The sequence below is a fragment of the Saccopteryx leptura genome, chromosome 6 (genome assembly GCF_036850995.1).
Source record: "Saccopteryx leptura isolate mSacLep1 chromosome 6, mSacLep1_pri_phased_curated, whole genome shotgun sequence".
Classification (NCBI taxonomy): domain Eukaryota; kingdom Metazoa; phylum Chordata; class Mammalia; order Chiroptera; family Emballonuridae; genus Saccopteryx; species Saccopteryx leptura.
The window spans coordinates 144,457,279-144,481,389 of NC_089508.1; the positions used below are offsets into that span (position 1 = coordinate 144,457,279).

The following is a 24,111-nucleotide window of genomic DNA, read 5'->3' on the forward strand; positions in this document are numbered from 1 at the left end:
AGGCCAGGATGACCTGTAACAGGCATGCGCGCCTTGCTTGTTTACCTCTTGGCAGAGGGAAGTCATCTCTACATTGTAAACAGAAATGACAGAATCCAGGTATGCAGTGTAGAAGCTAAGATGTAGGTAACTACACTGGCGCGATCTACAGAGAAAGACACAGTAGGAAGAGAGACTAGAGGCGGCCTCCTGAGAAAGGGCCAGCTGAGAGATGACACGAGCATGTCCCAGGAGACATTGTCTGCACTTCACAGGTGCTCAGTGAGTAGTGGTTCAGTAAGAAAGTGGGTGAGGGGAGTCAAAGCATGGAGTGCTAGAAATCTCTGATGAAAGTGCCCAGACAGCACAATCTCAGTAAACAGAGATATCTACTCTGGGTATATTTAAACTAAATGCTCTTCCGCTGGAAGTATTTCATAGTGGTTCTGCCTTGAACATCTTGCATAATTACACCAGACTAAATTCCTCAGTTCCACATTGTTTTATAGAAAATTAATATTTTGTCTGGGTTCTTTGCCACTGATCTTTTGCAAACATGTTCATATTTAGCACCTGTTTATTGATCATATTCCTATCATTATATATCCCTTTAAGAGCAAAATCAGCTCCACAGAAGCACTCTACATAATTCAGTAATCAATTTTTCTCCTGTTTCCCACCCTTAGCACGGAGGGGCACATACAGTGGTGGGATTCAGCTGGTTTGCACTGGTTCAGCAGACCTGATACCTGATTTTGGGTTCAGTTCGGCAAACCAGTTGTTAAAATGGCCCTTGTAATCAGGGTTCTCTCTCAGGTGGGTGCCTGGGCAGCCACTCAATGTGGAAATGACACATTTACATTCCTTACCCTTTCTTAATGTTCATCTGCGTAACAGCATATTCTAAGCGCCCGTAGTAATGTTCATTTGGTCCATAGGTGAAAATAATTGCAAGTGAGGATGCCAATCAAGAAGCAATATGGAAATATCTTAAATAGCAGTTTTATTGTTTTTTTTTCAGGTATTATTCAACATTTTTTCATTAATATTTTAAAATTCTTTCTTATAACATAATATGGTTTTGTGTAACTTTTATTGTTCTTATTTAAGTATTAAATGCATGAAATAATAAACTACCTTTCCATATATTGTTTTTTTATACTTAAAATGGTCATTAGGGCAGAGAACCAATTGTTAAATTATTTGAATCTCACCACTGGGCATACAATATTCATGTAGTGGTGAATTATATCTCAGAGGTCAAGTGCATTATTTAATATCTTAATATACTTCTCTTTTTGATCCTAAGAAATGCTATTTCATCACATTTTAGATTTATTAAAGTCCTTTTGGTAGAGGGCTTTAGTTTCTAAATTCTGTAACATAATTTAGAATTTAATTTTAGAGTCTGAGTAAACCTTCTGATTTACTCTCCTAGGATGTTTACTCTGGTATAATAAATTGATCTGAACAGGTTTAACTACCCAAGTGAATATATCTGTAAACATGTAATGTAGTTTAGACAATTGCAGTAAGGCTGATATAATTTTCAGCCTCAGCTGGCCAAATAACATATTTTCATAACTCTGGGTGTCATCTCTACTAACTAGCAAGTACATAGTAACACACAACCTCCGTAATTTGGTGTTTGAAGAAGCACTTAGGCTGCTCCATGATTTTTCAGAGCATGATATGTAACGGGCACTTAGCAGGTAAGATTGTCTTGCTCTTTGGGATATGTCAAGTGAAATAATTATTTTACTTCTTATTTCTCAACTTCTGATAAAAGTGTATTTGGCCATTCTTTTTGCAGCTTTTCTTCCAGCGTACCCTAACCATCCAATGACCTTCAAAGCAGTTATTCCTCACCTGGGGTCCCTGAACTCCCCAGAGGCAGATTCTTAAAGAAGTTTTTGACTCAAAAGAGATCAAAAGCCACTATTCTAAGGAGCATCCTTTCTCATCCCCAACATAAATTCTTTAAAGACCCACATTAAGATGATAAATAGAATTGAGAAGTAGCCACCTAGTATTGGGTTTTACCTTGCAGTCTCTGATAGTCTGTGACCTCTGCCCCCAGCACTGGTGAACAGCCCTATCCCCTACCATGTATCAGTAAAGGAGGACTTGATGTTTCCTGGGGCTGTATCTAATGGCCAAGCAATTCACATTATTCAGGACCCAGATAGTATAACTCATAAATTATAATATTGTGCATTACTACTTCTGATTATTGATTTATTTCCTAATGCTGTAGTTTAATAAATGAAAAACCTGTCTGTAATGAAAGTGAAGTATGAGTGAACCCTAAATTTCAGCATTAAATTCTAATTCAATTTTATTTACACAATTTCAGAGTACTTAAAATTATTTTATATTTGTGTGTATGGTGTTGCAATTTGATTGTTTGTTTTATTTTTCTATTGTATATTTATTTCAAGCAGTAAATCCCAGGATCAGCAAACTTACTGTGGCAGCTGCTGAGACCTATGCCAATGTCAGTTGGGAATATGAGGGACCCGAGCATGTCACCTTTTATGTTGAATATGGTGTAGCTGGCAGTAAGAAACAACTTCATTACCCGGGTTTAATTTGGGGACACATTTAAAGAGATTAAGAACATTTTTAGGTATTGGCAGAAAAATAGACACTCAGACCAATGGAACAGAATAGAAAGCCCAGAAATAAAACCACATATATATGGTCAAATAATCTTTGATAAAGGGGCCAACAACACACAATGGAGAAAAGAAAGCCTCTTCAACAAATGGTGTTGGGAAAACTGGAAAGCCACATGCAAAAGAATGAAACTCGACTACAGCCTGTCCCCATGTACTAAAATTAATTCAAAATGGATCAAAGACCTAAATATAAGATCTGAAACAATAAAGTACATAGAAGAAGACATAGGTACTAAACTCATGGATCTGGGTTTTAAAGAACATTTTATGAACTTGACTCCAATGGCAAGAGAAGTGAAGGCAAAGATAAATGAATGGGACTACATCAGAATTAAAAGTTTTTGCTCAGCAAGAGAAACTGATATCAAAATAAACAGACAGCCAACTAAATGGGAACTGATATTTTCAAACGACAGCTCAGATAAGGGCCTAATATCCAAAATTTACAAAGAACTCATAAAACTCAACAACAAACAAACAAACAATCCAATAAAAAAATGGGAAGAGGACATGAACAGACACTTCTCCCAGGAAGAAATACAAATGGCCAACAGATATATGAAAAGATGCTCAGCTTCATTAGTTATTAGAGAAATGCAAATCAAAACTACAATGAGATACCACCTCACCCCTGTTAGATTAGCTATTATCAACAAGACGGGTAATAACAAATGTTGGAGAGGCTGTGGAGAAAAAGGAACCCTCATACACTGTTGGTGGGAATGTAAAGTAGTACAACCACTATGGAGGAAAGTATGGTGGTTCCTCAAAAAACTGCAAATAGAACTACCTTATGACCCAGCAATCCCTCTACTGGGTATATACCCCAAAACCTCGGAATCATTGATACGTAAAGACACATGTAGCCCCATGTTCATAGCAGCACTGTTCACAGTGGCCAAGACATGGAAACAACCAAAAAGCCCTTCAATAGAGGATTGGATAAAGAAGATGTGGCACATATACACTATGGAATACTACTCAGCCATAAGAAATGATGACATTAGATCATTTATAGCAAAATGGTGGGATCTTGATAACATTATACAGAGTGAAATAAGTAAATCAGAAAAAAACAAGAACTACATGATTCCATACATTGGTGGAACATAAAAACGAGACTAAGAGACATGGACAAGAGTGTGGTGGTTACCAGGGGTGGGGGGAGGGAGGACGCAAGAGGAAGGGAGGGAGAGATTTAGGGGGAGGGGGAGGGGCACAGAGAAAACTAGATAGAGGGTGACGGAGGACAATCTGACTCTGGGCGAGGGGTATGCAACATAATTTAATGACAAGATAACCTAGACATGTTTTCTTTGAATATATGTACCCTGAATTATTAATGTCATCCCATTAACATTAATAAAAATTTATAAAAAAAAAAGAACATTTTTAAGGATTTACTATGGATTATCTTGAAAAATTAACCTGATCCAACTGTTGGATCAGATTTATATAAAAAAATTACAGTGAACTATCAATCTATATATTTATACACAATAAAAAAATCTTTTGTTCCTGTTATTAAAAACAAGAAACATAGTAAGACCCATTGCATATATTATTTTCACATTATGGCACTTAAAACTGTTCTCTACCCAGTAACATGTGAACAAGAGTAATAATGAGTAAGTATAGTTATAAATAGAGTAGGAAAGAAGAAAAGTTTGTTCAAATTGGACCTTGAAGTAACAGAAATCAAACTGACTTAAAGTAGTCATTTTGCAAGTACTATCCAAAAGAATTTTATCAGAAACAGCAGAAAATTACTATTTTTATTTCAGTGTTTAATGTATTCCTGAATAAGACTTCCTGCTTACATCCTGGCCACCTCTACCAGAAGGAAGGTAGAGCCACTTTAACTCTCATTGTGCTGGAAACCCAGTGCCCTTCCTGACACAGTGTGTCTGCACATAATGAGCTGGGTGGCCAAGGAATGTTTGTATGCAAATGTTGAGCATAGTCCAACTTGCTGTTTCTGCCTGGCCAGGCAAACATTTTTAGAAACAATTCAATTAGGAACCCTAATGCACAGGAAAGGTTGAATCTAAAACGGATAAATTTGAAGGCAGTTAAGTTTACTAAAAGGATCATCTTGTGAATCTTAAAAACAATTGTTCCCAAAGTTGATTTAAACTAATGTATAAACAGTTCTTTTTATACACATTAATAGAAAAATTCAAGTTTTATTAAGCAGGGTGTAGCTAAACAAGCTTCCTTTGTATATCTGAATATCAGTCAGTTTTTCTTTGAGGACAATTTTTATGTAGTTTTTCATTTTCATTGATTTATTTTACTTGAGCTAAAATGACATACCTAAGCATCCTAGATTTTGTCTTTAGCTTATATAGAATTTTCCTTTCTTGAAGCATTAAGTGACTTCTAGTTCCATAAAATATTATAATTTGTTGTTTTTGCAAAATTTCCATAGGCAAAGAAGAATGGAGGAAAGAAATTGTAAATGGTTCTTGGAGCTTCTTTGGGTTAAAGGGTCTAATGCCAGGAACAGCATACAAAGTTCGAGTTGGTGCAGAGGGGGACTCTGGTTTTGTGAGTTCAGAGGATGTGTTTGAGATAGGCCCAGGTGAGGTGCACCCACGCCCGTTCTGGCTCATGCTCAGAGGTGAAGCCCCCAAGCTCTCTGGCTGGAGATGGGGCTGGTGGTGCTGTTATGAGTAGAGCTATGAATGTCTTTCTGTGGGGTCCAGTTGGGTTGGGAGTGGGTTTTCCATTGTCTTTGGCTCTTTATATCAAATGGATTACAGAATTGAGGCAATCATCTTCTAACTACATTTGCCAAAACCATTACAAAAACAGAGCTAAATATGATTCTTAATTTACAGTATTTAGATAATCCAATCTTTTACTTTATTGACATATATTAACTTTCCCTTGAAGTTAGAATGGAATTTCTGAAATGCTTTTGAAGCTGAAATAACTCACTGATAAAGTCATGATTTCCATGTCAAAATGAACTGTAACCCAGCAGAACCCTGCAGTTTCTTTAGACAACTGGTATAAATATTGTTAAATTTGTATGAAACAAGAAATTGTTCAATTTATGTATTTCATTGTTATCACACCATATTAGACTGCTGTATATATTTTAGTTTTTTAAATATTATCAAAATACATAAGTAATAATTAAAGTCTCAAAAACAAAATATTTATATGAGTCAAAAATATTTATATTTACTCACAAGATGAAAAATGATCCCTGCTTACTTAAATTTAACAAAGGGTATATGGTATGTGTTCATTGTGTGGTTCATACACATGAATGTTCAGTCATTTCATGCATTCCTGAGGAAATGTTGCATTTCCTGGAGAACTGATAGCCAAAATGTATTTTTATGTCTTTCATTACACAAGCATTATGATTTTAAAGTCTTTTTTTATAACTTAGAAAATATACAATTGAGTGATTTCTAAAAAGAGAAACCAAAGGCAATAATAATATATTAAACTATATTTTTAAGTTTATGTGCTAAAATCATATTGTATGAAGAAAAAATTTTCCTGTTATTCTGTTTCTTGTATTTCGATATCCATTTGTGTATAAAGTCCTAGGAAAATACAGTATTAAACTTAACAGAGGAATATCAGTTGACAGTATGACAAGTGTTTATCAATATCTTTTCATTTCAAAATCCTAAAGCTCAAGTAGATATACTGTGCATTTAGAGCTAGAATACTAGTAATAATAATAGCACTAACATTTAATCATTTCTAATCTATACCGGATGAATGGTTTTGATGGCTTTTCTCATTCAGTCCTTACAACAATCCTATGAGTTGGCAGTGTTGTTATCACTTACACATCATGTCAGTGTGTAATGAGAGATGGGATACCTGCCTGTTACCCAGCTAGAGTGTGGGACAGCAAACGTGAGAGGCTCAGTATCCCACCAGAGGAGAGGCTCTTCCTGCACCTTTCATACCTGTCCCAAGGCCTACCTGCTAGGGGCACTGTGGTCTCAGAAGTGTCTTTCCAGCTCTATGGACCCATGGTCCAGTGCTCTGCCAGCTTGCAGATCTAGCTAGAATTAGATTCCACCCAGAATATTAAGATATGGCACTTTTTGTCCTTTTCTTTCTTTCTTTCTTTCTTTTTTTTTTTTTTTTTTTTGTCCTTTTATAGGACAAAAGGTGAACCCTTTAGAAAAATTGTTTTTCAATGTTGCTATATCTACAATTCCAGCTACAGCTGACAGGAATTTCAAGTTGAGCAGTCATAATGGGTGAGCCATTCTTTTTGCCAATGATGAAAAAATAGGCCAAGGCCACGGCCAGTTACTGTCACCTTTTCCATGTAACGTTACCACTGGGAGCAAACCTGTGTTGTTGCTCCCTCTCCCCTGTCCTGCCTGTCCCACAGCCTGATCCTGTGTGGCTGCTGGATGAGCTCAGTGTGGAAGTTTGGCTTCCGCACCCTCCCTCTCCCCCATGCTGGGTCCCCAGACTGATGGCAGCATGGGTGCAGTAGCTACCATATGGATCGTTTTGTTAACTGCAGTGATGAGCTGCTTCTCTGAGTCTTTCTCATTTCAGGAACCCAGACTCAACTTTCATCTACGCTTGTTGCCTGAATCTTCTTAACGTGACACCATCTCTGCCTTTGATAGTCTCAGTTTTTAAAATTTATTTCTTAATTTTTTCCTGTGCACACACTGAACACTAAATCAAACACAGCTGTGGACGGTGTCCTGATGCCGTGCTCTGACCCACACTCCTGGCAGGACCCCACCTGCTCCCCTGCTTTCTCACATGTTCTCGACTATCTGTCTTTTCTTCTCTTGAATCTCAAAGGACTTAAAGCAGATTTGTTTTTACTGAGGCCTGTCAGATGCCTTCAAACTTCAGCCAAAGTGATTTTCCCTCTTTTCATACATTTCTAACTATATTAATGGAACAGGGCATATTTATATGTAATGTATTCTTTATAGCCATTTATCTTACTGTCCCTTTCATGCTTCATTTGTTCTCCTGAGTGCTCAGAGCATTTCCTCAGAGTATAGACTGTCATCAAAGCTGTTGTTAAAGCTAACTTCTAGGAAACAAAGCAAACTTCATTCCTCTGGCTTACTTTTTTTTTGTATTCTTAATATTTGTCTATTTTTTAGCTTTATGGATTACTCAAGTAATTCATAAATATAATTTTATTATAAAAGTTTTAGATAAATTGGAAATCCACTTTCTCTCTTCTGCCCAATTCTACTAATAACCCACCCATTAAAAATCAGATTCAAGGCCCTGGCCGGTTGGCTCAGCGGTAGAGCGTCGGCCTGGCATGCGGGGGACCTGGGTTCGATTCCCGGCCAGGGCACATAGGAGAAGCGCCCATTTGCTTCTCCACCCCCCCTCCCTCCTCTCTGTCTCTCTCTTCCCCTCCCGCAGCCAAGGCTCCATTGGAGCAAAAGATGGCCCGGGCGCTGGGGATGGCTCCTTGGCCTCTGCCCCAGGCGCTAGAGTGGCTCTGGTCACCGCAGAGCGACGCCCTGGAGGGGCAGAGCATCACCCCCTGGTGGGCAGAGCATCACCCCCTGGTGGGCGTGCCGGGTGGATCCTGGTCGGGCGCATGCCGGAGTCTGTCTGACTGTCTCTCCCCGTTTCCAGCTTCAGAAAAATACAAAAAAAAAAAATCAGATTCAATATGAAAAAGCCCTACAGGCTTCAGTGTGTGTGTGTGTGTGTGTGTGTGTGTGTGTGTGTGTGTGTGACTGGTAGCCATGACTTCAGTTTGTAAAATCATCTGTACTTAAGATAATTTTAGAGTGTCCTAGGAATACTTGAAGCCTTTTATAGTCATTGTGGGTTTTAGATCCCTTCTTATATGGATAGGAAGTCAATAGAAGTTATTTTAAGTTACATAATTTATTATAGCAACTTCTGGTGCAGTTATGTGTGTGTGAGTATGCACCTGTTAACATTCTGTGTCTGCCTAATCTTAAACAATGGGGTAGTGAAATATTTGATGCTTTTTTTTTGTAGACATAGAGGCAAAAATCTAAGGTCATTTCGGATGTTCCCTTATGAACTGTCAAAGAAATACGTCCACTTTTTACATAGTTGCATAGTAGCAAGCTGCCAGTAGGCAATTCAGTTTTGACATTCTGCATCTCTATAAGCCAATGTTTATGCTAGTTCTTGAGTGTCTTATTGTAGTTGCCTTCATCAGTTGTATTTAATTAGAGGAAAAATGTAAAAGCAAATACTATTTATGACCAGGTGTAAATCGTTAAGTATGCTAAAAACTCTTTAACTTCAGTCAAATGCTCAATAGACTTACAACAATTGGCTTTAAGTTCAGTTTTGAAGAAAAAGCACAGAAAGATCATGTGAGAATTGACAGAAATAAATTTCCAAAGCATATATAATGATGGACTTTTAAAATATTTTTACCTGGCTCAGAATGGAAAGTCCTTATAATCTTTTATTCCATTAAAGACTGCTACAGATTTTATGTCTGGACATGTTTTTAGGAATGCATTGTAACAGTAGAGCATAATGCCTACAACCATGTGCCCCAGAGTCAGACAGAGTTGGGTCAAGCTTCAGCTCTTAGCAAGTTCTTTACCTTCTCTAGGCATAGATGGATTTATTCCTCATGCCTGCTTCAAAGGATTGTTGTGAAGATTACATGAGATTTTTTTCCTCCTTGCACAGTGCCTTGCAGACAGTAAGAGTTTTGGAATGTAAGCTCTCATTATAACTGTCTTCATATTCACCTTCATCATCATCACTGTGGTTATGGTACATGTGTAGAAGGGGAGCACTGTCTAGACTGGTGCTTCAGTTGTATCAAGTCATGATATAACTCAAGACCTCTCTGACCAGTGAGGGAGAAGGTGCCATTGGGGAAAGGCTACTGGCATTTGATTTTTATTGCAGATAATGTATTTCCACTTCTTTATTTCTTAAATATCCACACAATATTCACATTCCTCTTCACACTCGATTTTAAGCATTTCGTTTTTCTCCTTTTGTTTTGTTTGGAGAAAAAAAGGGCCATGAGGTCCATTTTTGCACATATATCAGAACCTGGGATACTTGTAGCCAAGTTTATTTCTGCATCCAGAGATCATATACACCTAACCCAACAATGTTAAATGTAGTCAAAAGAAATTCAATCAAATTAAAAGCATGACAGAGGCATCCTTATAAATCAGAAGAAGAAAATCTTTCACCTTTATTATCCTGATTATGGTCAAAAGAGAAAAATAAAGGTCCTTAAAAACACGAAGCTTTAAACCAATTTATTTAAACAAATCCTCAGGGGCATGTCTGAATAGCCATTGATGCTGCACTTTGTCCCATTTGATTGACACTTTTGAATAATACTAGAAATGCTACTTATTCTATGTTTTTCTTAGGAGGTTTGCACACTGCCACAGGTTGAAAAAGAGGCTTCACATTTACTGATTCAAACAGAATAGAAGGAGACTTAAAGAATATGTATACATGTGAATGAGTATTTTCTCTCTAAACTGGTTACTTATTCCAATGATGATGCCACTGATCAAAATATATTTCAAAGTCTTTTAAATGGATCCTAAACAACATTGAATATTGATCTTCTGAGAGTACATTTTCAGAAATTTTCAAAAGTCATTCAGAACCAATTCTTATAAATAAGGTGAATAATAAAGGAGATGAATAACAAATCTTAGAAATATTTTGAATGAAAATTGAGACATTTTAAGGCTGATTATCATATATAGACAGATTTCTTATATGAAAAGTTTTTATTTTTAACAGTTTTCAAAACATTTTGAAAACATGGCAGCATCATTGCAAAGATATTTGAGCCTCCAAAGCAGTTCCTTTGAAGGAAAAATACCAGTACTCCATTAGATGTATACATTCTGTTCTGCTTAAAATTTAGTCTTATATTCTTACCACTGTATTTAATGAACAACTTATCTTGTAAGCAGTACATTTGTTCATTGGTTTTGGACTGTGTCTCCACTGAGAAGATGTAGTTAAAATAACTCTGAATACAATGTTTAACAGAGTTTGTTAACATTTAATGGTATTAGCATTAAGATTTCTCTATTTGAATTGTTTTAATTAAGACTTTTTCAAAGTTAATTATTTAATACCCGATTGATAACTGACAGATTTCAATTTGGGGCCATATGTAAAATATATGAGTTTGGCAATTATTAATATAAGAGACTATGGCTGTTCTCACCTCTCCCTTAACCCATTCCCACTGATGTCATTCCTTTGCGTTCCAGCAATGGCAAGCCGACAGGTGGACATTGCAACTCAAGGCTGGTTCATTGGTCTAATGTGTGCCGTTGCTCTTCTTATCTTAATTTTGCTGATTGTTTGCTTCATCAGAAGAAACAAGGGTGGTAAATATCCAGGTAAGAAATAAAGATGAAAATTGCCTTATAGTGCTGCATAATTATCTATTGAAGTAAAAAGAAATCATAAGTGTAAATAATGTAGATTGCAGTAAGTATCTTACCAGAGCCATAAATTTGGACATTCAGTTCAAACAGTTTTATCTAATGGGAGCCTAAACATTGTGAAGGATCAGAAGGCATTTGGGGAAAGTAAATGAATCTGTTCTTTGACAATATTAGTGACTGCTTCCTTAGGCTCCATATAAGTCACAGGTGCTGAAATTGCACCTACAGCCCACAGGCAGAGGGGAAAGATACCGAAATCTTCCAGAGGAAACAATGCATGAATGGAGTCTTGATATCATGATGTTTAACGTTGCTTTCCCTAGAGAGTTAATATTATACAACCCATAGGTGTATTTTCCACTGCTGTGTATCCCAAAGAGAGCACTCTTAGAAACTTTGAAAAAGGAAACACAGGATCAATAGATGAGAATGTCATTTTGAATTTTTCAGTTAAAGAGAAGGAAGATGCCCATGCTGATCCTGAAATCCAGCCCATGAAGGAAGATGATGGCACTTTTGGAGAGTACAGGTGAGTCTCCACTTCCGCTTCCGCCCCATCAGCACCTCTCTGCTGTGCAGACACTGAGCTCGCCCCGCGGAAGAGGACCTGGAAGGAACAGCTCTCCCAGGTGTTCCATATTTTCCTCAAATACTAGTTTATAAACCTTTCCATGTCTAAATGTTTACACATTCCTCACAGTTAAAATAGTCTCACACTTTTCATTAAAGAACAGATGTCCATGTTAATCCCAGGTTTAGAGAGGAAGTGTCTTCCACTCTGTAGTACTCTCCCACGGCCCTTGCTGTGTGGATCACCCAGCAGAGCTGGTGGTGCACTAAAAGTCAACAGCAATAAAGACCCTACAAGGCTGCATTGTAAAGATAGTTATGCCTGTCATTTTCTAAAGTGCTTTCAAAAATCAGTGTTATTCTTTCTTAATCTTGGATTTGACACTTGTTTTTCAAAAACAGATGCCTATGATTCTACCCATTAATCATGAAATGTGACTAGTTTGTTTGAGTAGCTGTTAATTATTAGGAATATCCCAGTTCTGGAGCAGTGTGTTAGCTCGCAGAACTTTGTGATATGTTCTTGACTGGGTTCCATCATTAAGGACAAATTTTAACATAACCTATGTGTTAAATAGTTTAAATAAGGAAGGGAGGGAGGGAGGAAGGGAAGAAGGGAGGGAGGGAGGGAGGGAAGGAGGGAGGGAGGGAGGGAGGGAGGGAGGGAGGGAGGAAAGAAGGAAGGAAGGAAGGAAGGAAGGAAGGAAGGAAGGAAGGAAGGAAGGAAGGAAGGAAGGAAGGAAGGAAGGAAGGAGGGAAGGAGGGAAGGAGGGAAAGAGGGAAGGAGGGAAGGAGGGAAGGAGGGAAGGAAGGAAGGAAGGGGCTTTAACCAAGGATATTCTTGCCTAGGGGTTACATACAGGTCTTATTAAAGGGAGATAAACTATTATTTTAGAAGTTTAAAAACAAAATATATATTAACTGATGTAGAAGACTGGGATTTTGGTGTTTCAAAGAATATTTCTATTTATAAAATGCCTTTGCACCTTGTGTTTTCTTTTCTCTTGATTATATAAAATATAATCTTTTAAATAGACACTGGACCCACTTCAAGTCTTATTTTTCCAGAAGAATGGGGTTTTAGGTGAAATAAAATAATTCACTATTGTGAATTCCAAATGACTTTGTAGATATTTCTGTTAATTTTGACCTGTCCCTATAGCTCATTTTGGCGTTTCCATGTCAATATCATGAAGGGATAAAAAGTAATAATGATGCTGAAGATAAGAGGTGTGGGAACTGATTGAGAATAAAATGTGTTTTTGACAGGTTGGTTTTATACCAGTTCTCATTCAGGTATCAGTATTTTTTTTTTTTTTTTTTTTTTGCCTTTGTGTCTCAGCACCTAAGCTTTCATATTCTAACCTCTTTAACAGAGATGACTATAATCTCTAAAACTTCTCAGAATTTCTAATCTTAGGAGGGAAAACAGTGGCTAGTGAGGGTTGTCTTGATTTCAGATATTGACTCTGGGACTGAAAGTTTATGGAAAGCTCATGCAGCACTCCACCCAGTCTACCCAGAAGGCTTTATGACGCATCAGAGCAGCCGGCAGATGGCCACAGCTGAGAGTAACCATGTCTTATACTGGATGAGTTAGAATCTTTGCTGTCTTAACTCAGTCTTCTATATGTTTCTCCTATAAAACACAGGAGCTGTTTTATATAATTGTATTATTACTTGCATTCTTGTGGCTCGACTTCTACATAGGATATGCAACCACTCCCTTATTTATTGTGATGAAGCTAAATCTCTAATCTAGCCTGAAAAGACATATTCGAATGAATTGATAATAAAACATTGTACTTTACACATTCTTTGCACGATGATGGGTTTCTGTTGCACCTTGTCATGCTTAAATGGATCTGGTAATGTACTGCTCACCTGTGTGTCTCAAATGTCAAACTTGCTACAACAGTGATGTGAAACCATGATCTGATGTAATGGGACTTTCTTAGGATAACTATGCTGCCTACTCCATTAAACCTAGACTGAAATGGAGGTTGAATAAATGTGAACTAGCTTGGACTCGAGAGACTATTAGTTTTACTGTCTACTCGGCCATCACTATTGCTTTCTTTAGAATCACTTAATTTGTCTAGATGTCAGTTTTTTTCATTTATAAAATGATATAGTTGTTTGAGTATTAGAAGATCTTTGAAGGTTTCTAGTTCTATGATTTCTGTGCTCCTCTGTGGACTATCTACTGAGAACTTTTAATATGATTTTGGGTTCCAGAGCAATACATAGCAAACAAGTATTTGGTTACTGGCCTCATTATCACTGTGCTTACATTTATTTGGTCATTTTCTTTGTCTTGGTGTTAATTATATATGACCTGTTTGTGAAGTGTGTTTGTATGGCTGTCATTAGCTTGCTTGCCCTTGAGTTTCTCAGCAGAGACTTTCCTTGGGCCTATTGAGTACAAACCCGTTGGTTCAGGTGTGAAGACAAAAATCCACATCACACATGTAACTACATTGATCTGGGAAGCACAAAGGGAAATTAGATTCTGACAGATGTTCTAAATATGAAACACAACTCAATGATTTTTTTTTTTACTGAAGCTGTAAGTTCATAAGGACAATCCCACAAGTGAAATCACTTCTCCAAAAATGCCCAGCCATCCTTTGCTACAGATGTTGCTTCATCCTGTGACTTTCTGACACTACCTCAAAATCTTTTCCCTTTGGTTTCTTTTTTTACATAAAAAAAGACCTTTAGTTTCCTAGATGTCACAATTAGTGAAAATATTTCTGTTTATTACAGGATCTTTTTTTAATGATAAATTTATGAGGTCATTCCCCTCCATAAATCATGAGTTTCTTTTCTGCACCTTGGGAAGCTTTGAGTCTATATTATTTATTGATACTTATTCTTTTTCATTATTAAAATAAGATAATATCCTGATCACACACACAAAATTAGGGCTATTGCCTCAGAACAGAGCGATCAATAATTTTGTTCAGATTAGCTCATTGTCCAGATTGAAGACATGGTTGGCTCTGAGTCAGAGCATATTGCACAGTACAAAGGGATCAACTTCAGTGGCCATATTGGATTTTTTTTCATATGCTGTGCCCTCACTCCAACACCCACCCCCAAGCAGCTGTCCTCTGATGGAAGCCTGCCGCTTTCTGTTTCTTTCTTTAATTATACAGACAGTAAGATCTGCATCCTTACTAGCATGTAGAAAAATCAGAAACAATACAACTAGCCACATATTTTTTTTTATTCTTTAGATTTATTCTACTAAAAAACAGAATGAACCCAGGTCATTAATCATATGGTCCAGGTACTTGAACTCATAGCATAAATGGAGATTCTTGGCTTGGAAATCTTGTCATTCATGCGAACACAGTCCTGTTGCACCCAAGGTAACCCATGCTCATAAGGCTTGAATAAAGACGTGTCACATTTGTTATATTACTTTGGATTTATTATGCTCACAAACACAAAGTAGTGTGTGAGCAGTATAAATATGACTGACTTTTAGAGAGGGTGTTTGGAAAGTGGGTGTTTGAGTCATGAATTTCCAAACTGCAGTAGGTTTGTCCGTGGTAGGGTGGTGACCACAGGAAAACCAGACCGAATGATCACAGATTCATCTCCTGTTGCTAAGTTTTACTCAGTGCAGGCACATTTTGTATGCACAGCCCTGAGATGCTTCTGGAAGAAAGTGTGAACTCCCTGAAATACCTGCTTAGAGTAAAAGAAAGAAAAGACTATATTACAGTGCATTGTGTGATATTCTGAAATTAATTAGGATGAGATGAAAAAAATTTTAATGTTAGAATTCTGAAAAATTTCTAAAATGATTACTGTATCTTCTGTTGTTATTTTACAATGAATTTGCTCAAACTATATTCATTGAGTGCCTACTGTATTCCAGGCTGTGGGGAAAGCCAATAAAGCATTATCTCCCTGATTTATAGGCTAGTGAGGGATGTGGGAAGTAAAGGAACAGTCTGCCCACCCTGTGGGAAGCTCTGTGGAAGGGCTGCAGACGCAGCTGGGAGCAGGAGCAGAGAGCCAGAGCCAAGGGGGTGAGCAGGGTGTGCTGCACGAGGTCACCTAGAGGAAGGAGAGCGGGAACTGAATTTTAATACTGTTATCTGAAGGGAGTAAGTAGGGCAAAGACAAGTTTGCTTTTACATTTTGGAACCACTCACACTGTAGTTTTCTGGATTTAAATTGTCTATTCCTAGGCCCTGGCCGGTTGGTTCAGTGGTAGAGCATCGGCCTGGCGTGCAGGAGTCCCGGGTTCGATTCCCAGCCAGGGCACACAGGGGAAGCGCCCATCTGCTTCTCCACGCCTCCTCCTCTCCTTCCTCTCTGTCTCTCTCTTCCCCTCCCACAGCCAAGGTTCCATTGGAGCAGCGTTTGCCCGGGTGCTGAGGATGGCTCTGTGGCCTCTGCCTCAGGCGCTAGAATGGCTCTGATTGTGGCAGAGCTACGCCCCAAAATGGGCAGAGCATCGCCCCCTGGTGGGCGTGCTGGGTGGATCCCGGTCGGGCACATGCGGGAGTCTGTCTGACTGCCTCCCCGTTTCCAACTTCAAAGAAATACAAAAAAGAAAAAAAAATGTCTCTTTCTATAATAATAAATCTTTACCCATTAACTAAAATTCTTACAGGAGTAATATTGTGTATTCTCAGTGTAAGGATTTTGCTTTTCTTCTTAGGCTATTTTCATTTGTTTCTTCCGCATCCTTTTAACAGAATGTGTAGGTCTCTTGAAAGGTAAGGGTAAAATTTACAAGCCTGGTGTGCACTCAATAACAAAATTATTTGAAATGCAGGATTTTAATTCTCCTTCTTGCTCAGAAAAATATCCATATTTCACACTTAAGCAAAATCTTTTTCCATTTAACATACTAACTTCTCCACTTGCCATATTTTTTACCGCCTTTTGAATTCAAAATAGTGATGATTTTTCAGTTCATCCTTTTCTAATGCTTGTGATTATTTCTGAATTGTTTCCAAATCAGGATACCAATGCTGACACTGATATTGACACGCACAATAAGAAGCCATCCACCTACTGAGGCCTTCATGATTAAACCATTTCTGCCCCTGATTTTCATTCCAACTCACGCTGCCATCACTGGAGTCAGCCTGATGCTTAGATTTGGCTGGAGAAACTCAGCACTCCATATGCTTTATCATAACTTACATTCATGATCTTTAAGAACAAAACATTTTACTTAAATGCCAGTCTTTATGAAAATTTCTTTTTTTTTTCCCAGTGATGCAGAAGACCACAAGCCTTTGAAAAAAGGCAGTCGCACACCTTCAGACAGGACTGTGAAGAAAGAAGACAGTGACGATAGCCTAGTGGACTATGGAGAGGGGGTGAACGGCCAGTTCAATGAGGACGGCTCTTTTATTGGACAGTACAGCGGCAAGAAAGAGAAAGAGCCCGCCGAAGGGAACGAAAGCTCAGAGGCACCTTCCCCTGTCAACGCCATGAATTCCTTTGTTTAATTTGTAAGCTCTTCACCGATCCCCTTCCTCTAGAATGTTTATCCTAAGTACTTGTCAGCCTTCTCATACTGTGAACATAGAAGCAGAAAGTATATATTCTGCTGTATGTTAATATTATGAGAACAGTTAGAGCAAGAACATAACTCCGTCAAATGATATGTTAATGTGAGCTGCAGTGCAAAGTACATACTTTTCACTCAAAATAGGTATTTTTGATTTTCTCAGAACTGATAAAAACAATACAACATCATCAACAGATTGTATTGTTTCCTCCTCAGGATACAGTTCAATATGATGCATGAAAAATGCTACACAGTTAAAGGACATACCTGTGTGTGCTATTCGAACATGGTTTGAAACTTTGTTTATACTGTCCTCAGCTGAACTCCTAAATATGAATTCCATTTTCATTGTCAAGAGTGTTCCTGTAGTATTCTCTAGAACTTCAATGTCTTTGTGGACATTGTTGTGAAAGTGGTGACCCTGTGTCTAGCTGTTAGTCTTTTGGGGAGACTGTTAGAAACAGTATGTACAGCATATACTTGCTAACTGAGTGACTTGTGACAGTTGCATTCGCCGATGCTTACTGAGACTGTTACTGCTCTTTGCCCCTGTTACTGTAGCCTCTTACCCTCCCAGGTGTTACAGCAGCACAGTGTTCTTTTCACATCACCTCTATGTTCAGGTGTTTTTAGGCATAAACAATATATATTGCAATGTATTTTGGCATTTGTGCCATACTGAGAGAATCAAAAACAAATCACTCCAATTAAATTTCCAAACTTATTCCAGAAAGCACAGGGCAAGACACATGCAGTGCCTTCAGACAGGGAGCATTCCACGCGCACGCCTTCCATGGTGAAGGCACAGTGGGCTTGGAGTCCTAGCCCACGCTCATCATCCACAAGAAACTTAACAAACCGAGGGAACCAAAACCGGTAGGCTGAAAAAAGGAAATGGGAAAATAAAATCAATAAGACAACTTATCTTAAGGAGCATTTCCCCATATGTATAAAAAGGAACACTATCAACAACTGGAATGCATGATGATTTTTTTGTCTTTTATGGTTTCTACTAAGACAAGCCCTATTTAGTAAGAAAGATGTCAAGTTGGTAAAAAAAAAAAAAAATTAAATTATTCCAAAACTAAAAACATAGATATATATTATTATTCTCCTCTAAGTCTTTACCTATGTGGCAGCTTTGAAACTCTGCAGCATTAAAAGGTCTGCATGCAAACTGCATGGACAACTTTCAGAATTTAACAAACCTGATAAGAACTACCAAGGCCAAACACATGCATTATATCTGCAGTTTCAAAAAATCCCATACATCTACCATATTCGTAAATAATACCTATCAAATGTTTACCTCCAAATATGAAATTCACAACCTATGGTTGAAGGAATGTTCAATTTCATTTGCCAATAAATTGGTTTATCATAACTTGCATCAAGTTTAATTTTAAGTAAAGCTTTTTATATGTAGATATTTTGTTGGATTTGTAAATACACTTAAAATATAGATGCTATATGCTCATAGGTGTCACATACAAATAAACATGCAAACAATATATTGTACTGTATAAGAAGTTAGCTAATTAATACAGCGCATGGGATTGCAAAGCATTTAAATACCTTTGGGTTTTATTTTTGTTTTCTGCTGTGAAACTGAAATAGTGACCATATTGCCAGCAAGTTTCTGGATGAACTCTTCAGAGCTGTGCCTGTGGACTCGGTTAGCCTGCTGCCAGGGCATTTTGGATACACGTAGGTAAAGCGGAGTGTGACGTAAGCCCAGGTGAGGATGGCGCTCCATACTTCCATGTCTCCACATTCGCTTTCACGGATCGGACACAGATTTGCCTTGGTGTCCGAGAGCACAGAGGAAAGGTGCTTTACATTCACCCCTGTTTCGGGGAAGCAGTCAAAGTACACGTTTTCCTCTTCTAAACCAGTAGATGCTAAATTTGTCTGTACACGAAGGGTCACTTCTGTAATAGTGCAACAGATTGTCTATTAAAAATTAATGTGGTTTTAAAAGTCCCTCTCCTTTGTAATATATCATGTTCCCAGTGGAGTGTGAGCGTCCAAAGATACAGACGGCAATGATTGGATTTCCATCAGAAAGTAACTATCAAACACTCGTGACCTCTGTAATTTTTAACTTTTTCAACATGTATATCCTAATGTTTTCAAGCAGAACAAATTTTTATTTTTGCTTTTAGAAGTGTTCTATATGTAGAGAAAAATTAAACACAAAATTAAAAATATTATAAAACAGAGGTAATAAAATAGGGCATATCAAAAGTTTTAATGAAACACAGGAGTAGGTATCACCAGCCTCTTGAGAACCAGTCAGAGAAGTCAGGTGCTGCTTCCGTCCCAGGGGCCTGACCCCCAGGCCTGTTCCCTGGTGCACCACCAGCCTGTCTCTGCCTGCCACGGCTCCATCAGCCGGGCAACTGGGATTCCTTACCCTCTCCTTCTTTATGGATAGTTTGGGCATGTACAAGTATTATGGGCATGTCGTCCACTTGCTTCTCCCCAGCCCATTCTTGTCATTGTCTCAAACCTGTCTAGCTCTGTAAACTGCCAGCATCCGGTATGTTCCGCTGTTCCATTACCTGCCCTTACCCCGGTGCCCTGGTTCCAGCCTTCCTGCCACAAGAGCTCCTGCTGGCACGGGGCCCTCCACCAGTTACTTGGATGACAACATGTTACGGCAGCCCTCCTTTATCTACACGGGATATGTTCCAGGACCCTCTGTGGATGCCCAAAAGCTTGGGTAGTACCACATCCTACATACACTCTGTGTTTTTCATCTAGTTTGATTTATAAATTAGGCACAGCAAAAGATTAACAACAATAATTAATGATAAAATAGAGCAGTTATAGCAATATACTGTAATAAAAGTTAAGTGCATGGCTTTAGGACCACGATTAAGTAAAATTGGGGTAACTTGAACACAAGATGGCTGCTAAGTGACTGATGAGCAGGAAAGTCTGCAAAGTGGAGACGCTGGACAAGGAGAATTCGCATTTCATGCTGGACAGAGCAGACAGCTCAGATGGCTTGTGATTTAAAACTTATGAATTGTTTATTTATGGAATTCACCACTAAATATTCTTGGACCACTACTGGCCATGGGTAACTGAAACTATAAAAAGTGAAACTACAGATAAGGGGGACTGCTGTGTGTAAGTGAACAGTAAAATGCTATGTACCCTAGTATTTCCAGCACAGAGAACATTCTCTTCTGAACAGAGAATCAGGATCTCTACTTCACACTGTGGGCCAGATTCACAGTCCACATCCTCAGGACACATGATCAATCACAGCTCTGTTTAGCAATGAGGACTGGAAATTGTGAGCCTGACCCCAAAAAGCATTGGTTCATTGACACCTTTTTGTTCAAATGGTTTATAATGGCCCTGGTTTACTTTTTTAAAATTATTTTTTGACTTAAGAGAGAGAGAGAGAAAAGAAGAAACTTCAATTTGTTTCACTCACTTATGCATTCATTGGTTGGTTCTTATATGTGCCCTGACTGGGGATCAAACCCACAACCTTGTCATATCAGGTAGCTTTAATTAATCAACCCAGTAAACCTGAGCTGGCCCTGGTTTACTTTTAATGTCTGATTATGGAAATGGCTTGTGTAAGCAAGAGCCATATAAGGAACTGAGAATTCTCACCCAAACTCAGCAAATCTCTCTCTCACAAGATTTTTCTCCAAATTACCACCAGAGGGCTCCCTCTGCTCTATTCAGTGGAAAGAAGCACTGTGGGAAAACGAAGGCCCTGCAGACACTATGCAAACTGCTTCTGAATCAGACTGTGTTCTGCGGGTGCTGCCTTCTGCCACTAGGGGAGTGGGGTGTGCAGTGGTCTCTGATGGGTTCACAGCTTCCAGGGAGTAAGTGGGTGTCACCTTGAGCCTTGTTAATCTTCCTGTTAGTGTATCCTGGTGACTGCTGGATGGTCAGCAGGAGAAGGAAGAGGCACATGCCTCCTGGCTCCCACAAGTCACCCCTCACTGCTGCAAAATGGTGGGGGGAGGGGGCACTCCTTCATAAGTCCCCCCTTCTCTAGAGCACATCATTTTGACTGCCACCAGCGCTTTGATGTTTTGTGATTGGACAGCACAAAAAGCAGAGTTTACACATAACTTTTATTTCTACACTTTTTTAAAAAGCAGAAGGGGGAGAGAATACTATAACAGTATTTATATTGAGAAAATAATCAAACAAATAGTTCCCAGGTTGAGTAGAAAGAGAAGAAACCAGATTTACATTCCGGCCATCAGCTAGCTGTATAATCATGTGTAAATGAACCCCTTATGTCCAGCTCTCTAGGTCTCCATTTCTTCAATTTTAAAATGACAGGAAACAGATTATTTCCAATATCCCTTTCTATTTAAATCTCATGGGTCTGAATACCCCCCCCCAAAAAAAATAAGCTATTTTGAGCACCTAAAACAGGTGTTTTCGAAGTGGGGAGGACACACGAGGTGCAGACCCAGAGGTGGCCTCTGTCCTCATGGTACCTGGAGTCTGCTGTGAGAAAACAGACGTTGATCGAATGACCGCCTAAGTGACTGTGTCGTTCCAAACTGAAATCAGCACTAGGAAGGGAAGGCACACTGTCCATGAGAGCTGATAATGGAAGAGGCTGACCTGTGCAGAGCCGACAGGAAGGCTCCCCTGCGAAGCGAGCACTGGGAACAAGCAGGAGGAGAGAAGGCAGGACTGAGGCCAGGGTGCTGGGAGCAATCTGGGGCCAGGCTTGCTGGGGCCTGCGGTCCACGAGACAGGTTTTTGTATTCACTCAGGGTGCAGTGGAAAGTGAGGAGTGATTAAACAGTTGAAGGAAAGTTGCAGGATCAGATCTGTATTTGGGAGGAGGCAGGATTTATGGGACTCCATGTGGAGAAGGAGTTGGAGGGGAGCCAGACGGTTTGATAAGGAGGCACCGAGAAGCTCTGCAGTAAATTAGTAGTCAAGAGATGGTAGAGGCTGGGTCTGAGCTGTACCAGGGAGAAGCAGAGAGGGGTGGATTCTCCAGATAGTCAAGAAGCAAAGCGATGGGAATAAGAGGATGTGGGAAGCTGAGAGAAAGGAAAACTCTTAGATGTCTGACTGATGTAACCAGACAGGGGCTCACTTAGGTGGGAACATCAGGAAAGAACCATAATTGGGGTAAGTTATTAGTTCAAGTTAATAAATGAGTTTGAAGAGCCTCTAGGACAACCAAGTAGAAACAAATGACTGGTAGGAATTGAATATATGGGCTTAATGCTCAGAAGGAACTTCTAAGATGATGAGTAGTAAGTAAAGCACTGATGCAGTTGCCTAGGGGAAAAAGTATAGACAGAGGGCTGAGGATTATGCCCTACTGAGAAATCTCCATGTGGCCCTGGTGGGTGGCTCAGTGAATCCAGCATTGAACCAGCGCACTGTGGTCACAGATTTGATCCCTGGTCAGGGCATGTACGAGAAACAATGAGAACAAGCAACTAAATGTAAGAACTAAGTAGAACCAGTTGATGCTTGTTTCTCTCCGCTACCCCTCTCTAAATCATTGAAAAGGTGAGGGAGGGAGGGAAGGAAGAAGAAAGGAAAACCCATGTACAGATGGCCCTCTAAAGGAGACTACTAAACAGAACAGAGAAGTTCGGAAGAAATAAGGGGAGTGTGTTGTCTTGGAAGCCAGTGAAAGAGACCATTTCAAGAACAAAGAATGGTTTACAGTCTTACATTGTGCTGAAAAATCAAGTAAAATGAGGACTGAAAAATAATTTTTGACTTTGAAGGCATGGAGGTCATCTGAGACCTCAGTAAAAGCTGTTGGGTGGAGTGTGGTCACAGATGAGTGAGCCGGAGTAGAAGGGGAGGAAATGGAGATGGTGAATTTGCCGTTACCCACATGGCTCAGTTTCTGGACACCTCCACCTCATACTGTAACCTTAGCAGCCCGCTCTGCCCACAACCTTGCCTCCACATACTGTCCCCTCTGCTGTCTCTCAGCTGACTCCTTTCTTTCATCCCTTTTCCAGCAAGGATTTTATAGTTCATTATTTACTTTATTTTATTTTTCAATTACAATTCCCATTCATATAGTTCACTATTTTTGAAACACTCTTGCTTTACCCTAAAGTCCTTTGCCCTTCTGACTTTTTTAAATACTTGTGGAAGTATCTTGTTACTTAGGACCAAGCCTACTGTCTGCTTTCCACTGCTTGTGCATGTGATGAGTTGAACCATCTATAACAAAGACACCTTTGAAACCTTTGGTTCCCCACCAATACATCCCCTTCAGTTATCATACTCTCTCCTCAACTTCATGGCAAAAATTTTGAAAAAGTTGAACTAATACCAGAAAAAGTAAATGAGGATAATCGTGGAAGCTACTATTCATCAGACAGTGCACTCTTTGTTCCTTCTATAGCTGCAACACTTTCCCAGTCTCACTCAGTTTGTCCCACAGCCATTGACTTTCTTCAGCTGTAACTATGTAGCTATTACCTCAGTGAATGACTCAGAACTTTTTTAATCAGGTTCTCAGCCTGCACATTGGAATCAGATGGAGAGCTTTACAGTCTACTGCTCATGCATGCCCCCTCCGCTGTAAGTGTCTGAGACGTAGCCCGGCGTAGCTCGGCATCAGCCCCCCAAATGGTTTTTATGCGCAGGCAAGACTGATACTGTGTCAAGAAACATGTAGCCACATCCTGTGTGTGCACTCAACATAGCTAGGGAACAGTATTTTGAATGCATTTCTTCACACATGTTGATCTCCAATTCTCTTGTATTCCTCTCACTAAAAAAGAAAAAAACATGCCTAGGGGTAATGGCCCTCACATTGCTGGTGGGAATAGAAATGGTACAGCCAATTTGTAAACCAGTTTGGCAGTTTCTTAAAATGTTAAGTGTAAATTTACCATATGAGTCAGAAATCCCACTCCTAGGTATA

At 39.1% G+C, this 24,111-nt stretch overlaps 1 protein-coding gene across 17 annotated transcripts in view; it reads left to right on the top strand.

The window, feature by feature from the left end:
* Positions 1–19,341, top strand: part of NRCAM (neuronal cell adhesion molecule) — a 410,223-nt gene extending 390,882 nt beyond the window's left edge. For 16 of the 17 annotated variants that reach the window (XM_066344097.1, XM_066344096.1, XM_066344095.1 and 13 more), the window contains 3 exons: positions 10,901–11,032; positions 11,531–11,609; positions 16,899–18,588. In XM_066344097.1, coding sequence (XP_066200194.1) covers positions 10,901–11,032; positions 11,531–11,609; positions 16,899–17,136 — 449 coding nt within the window. In that variant the 3' untranslated portion in view covers positions 17,137–18,588. Of the gene's footprint in view, positions 1–10,900; positions 11,033–11,530; positions 11,610–16,898; positions 18,589–18,815 lie in introns of those variants that run through there. The other variant, XM_066344098.1, reaches the window with a different exon arrangement.
* The last annotated feature ends 4,770 nt before the right edge of the window (positions 19,342–24,111 follow it).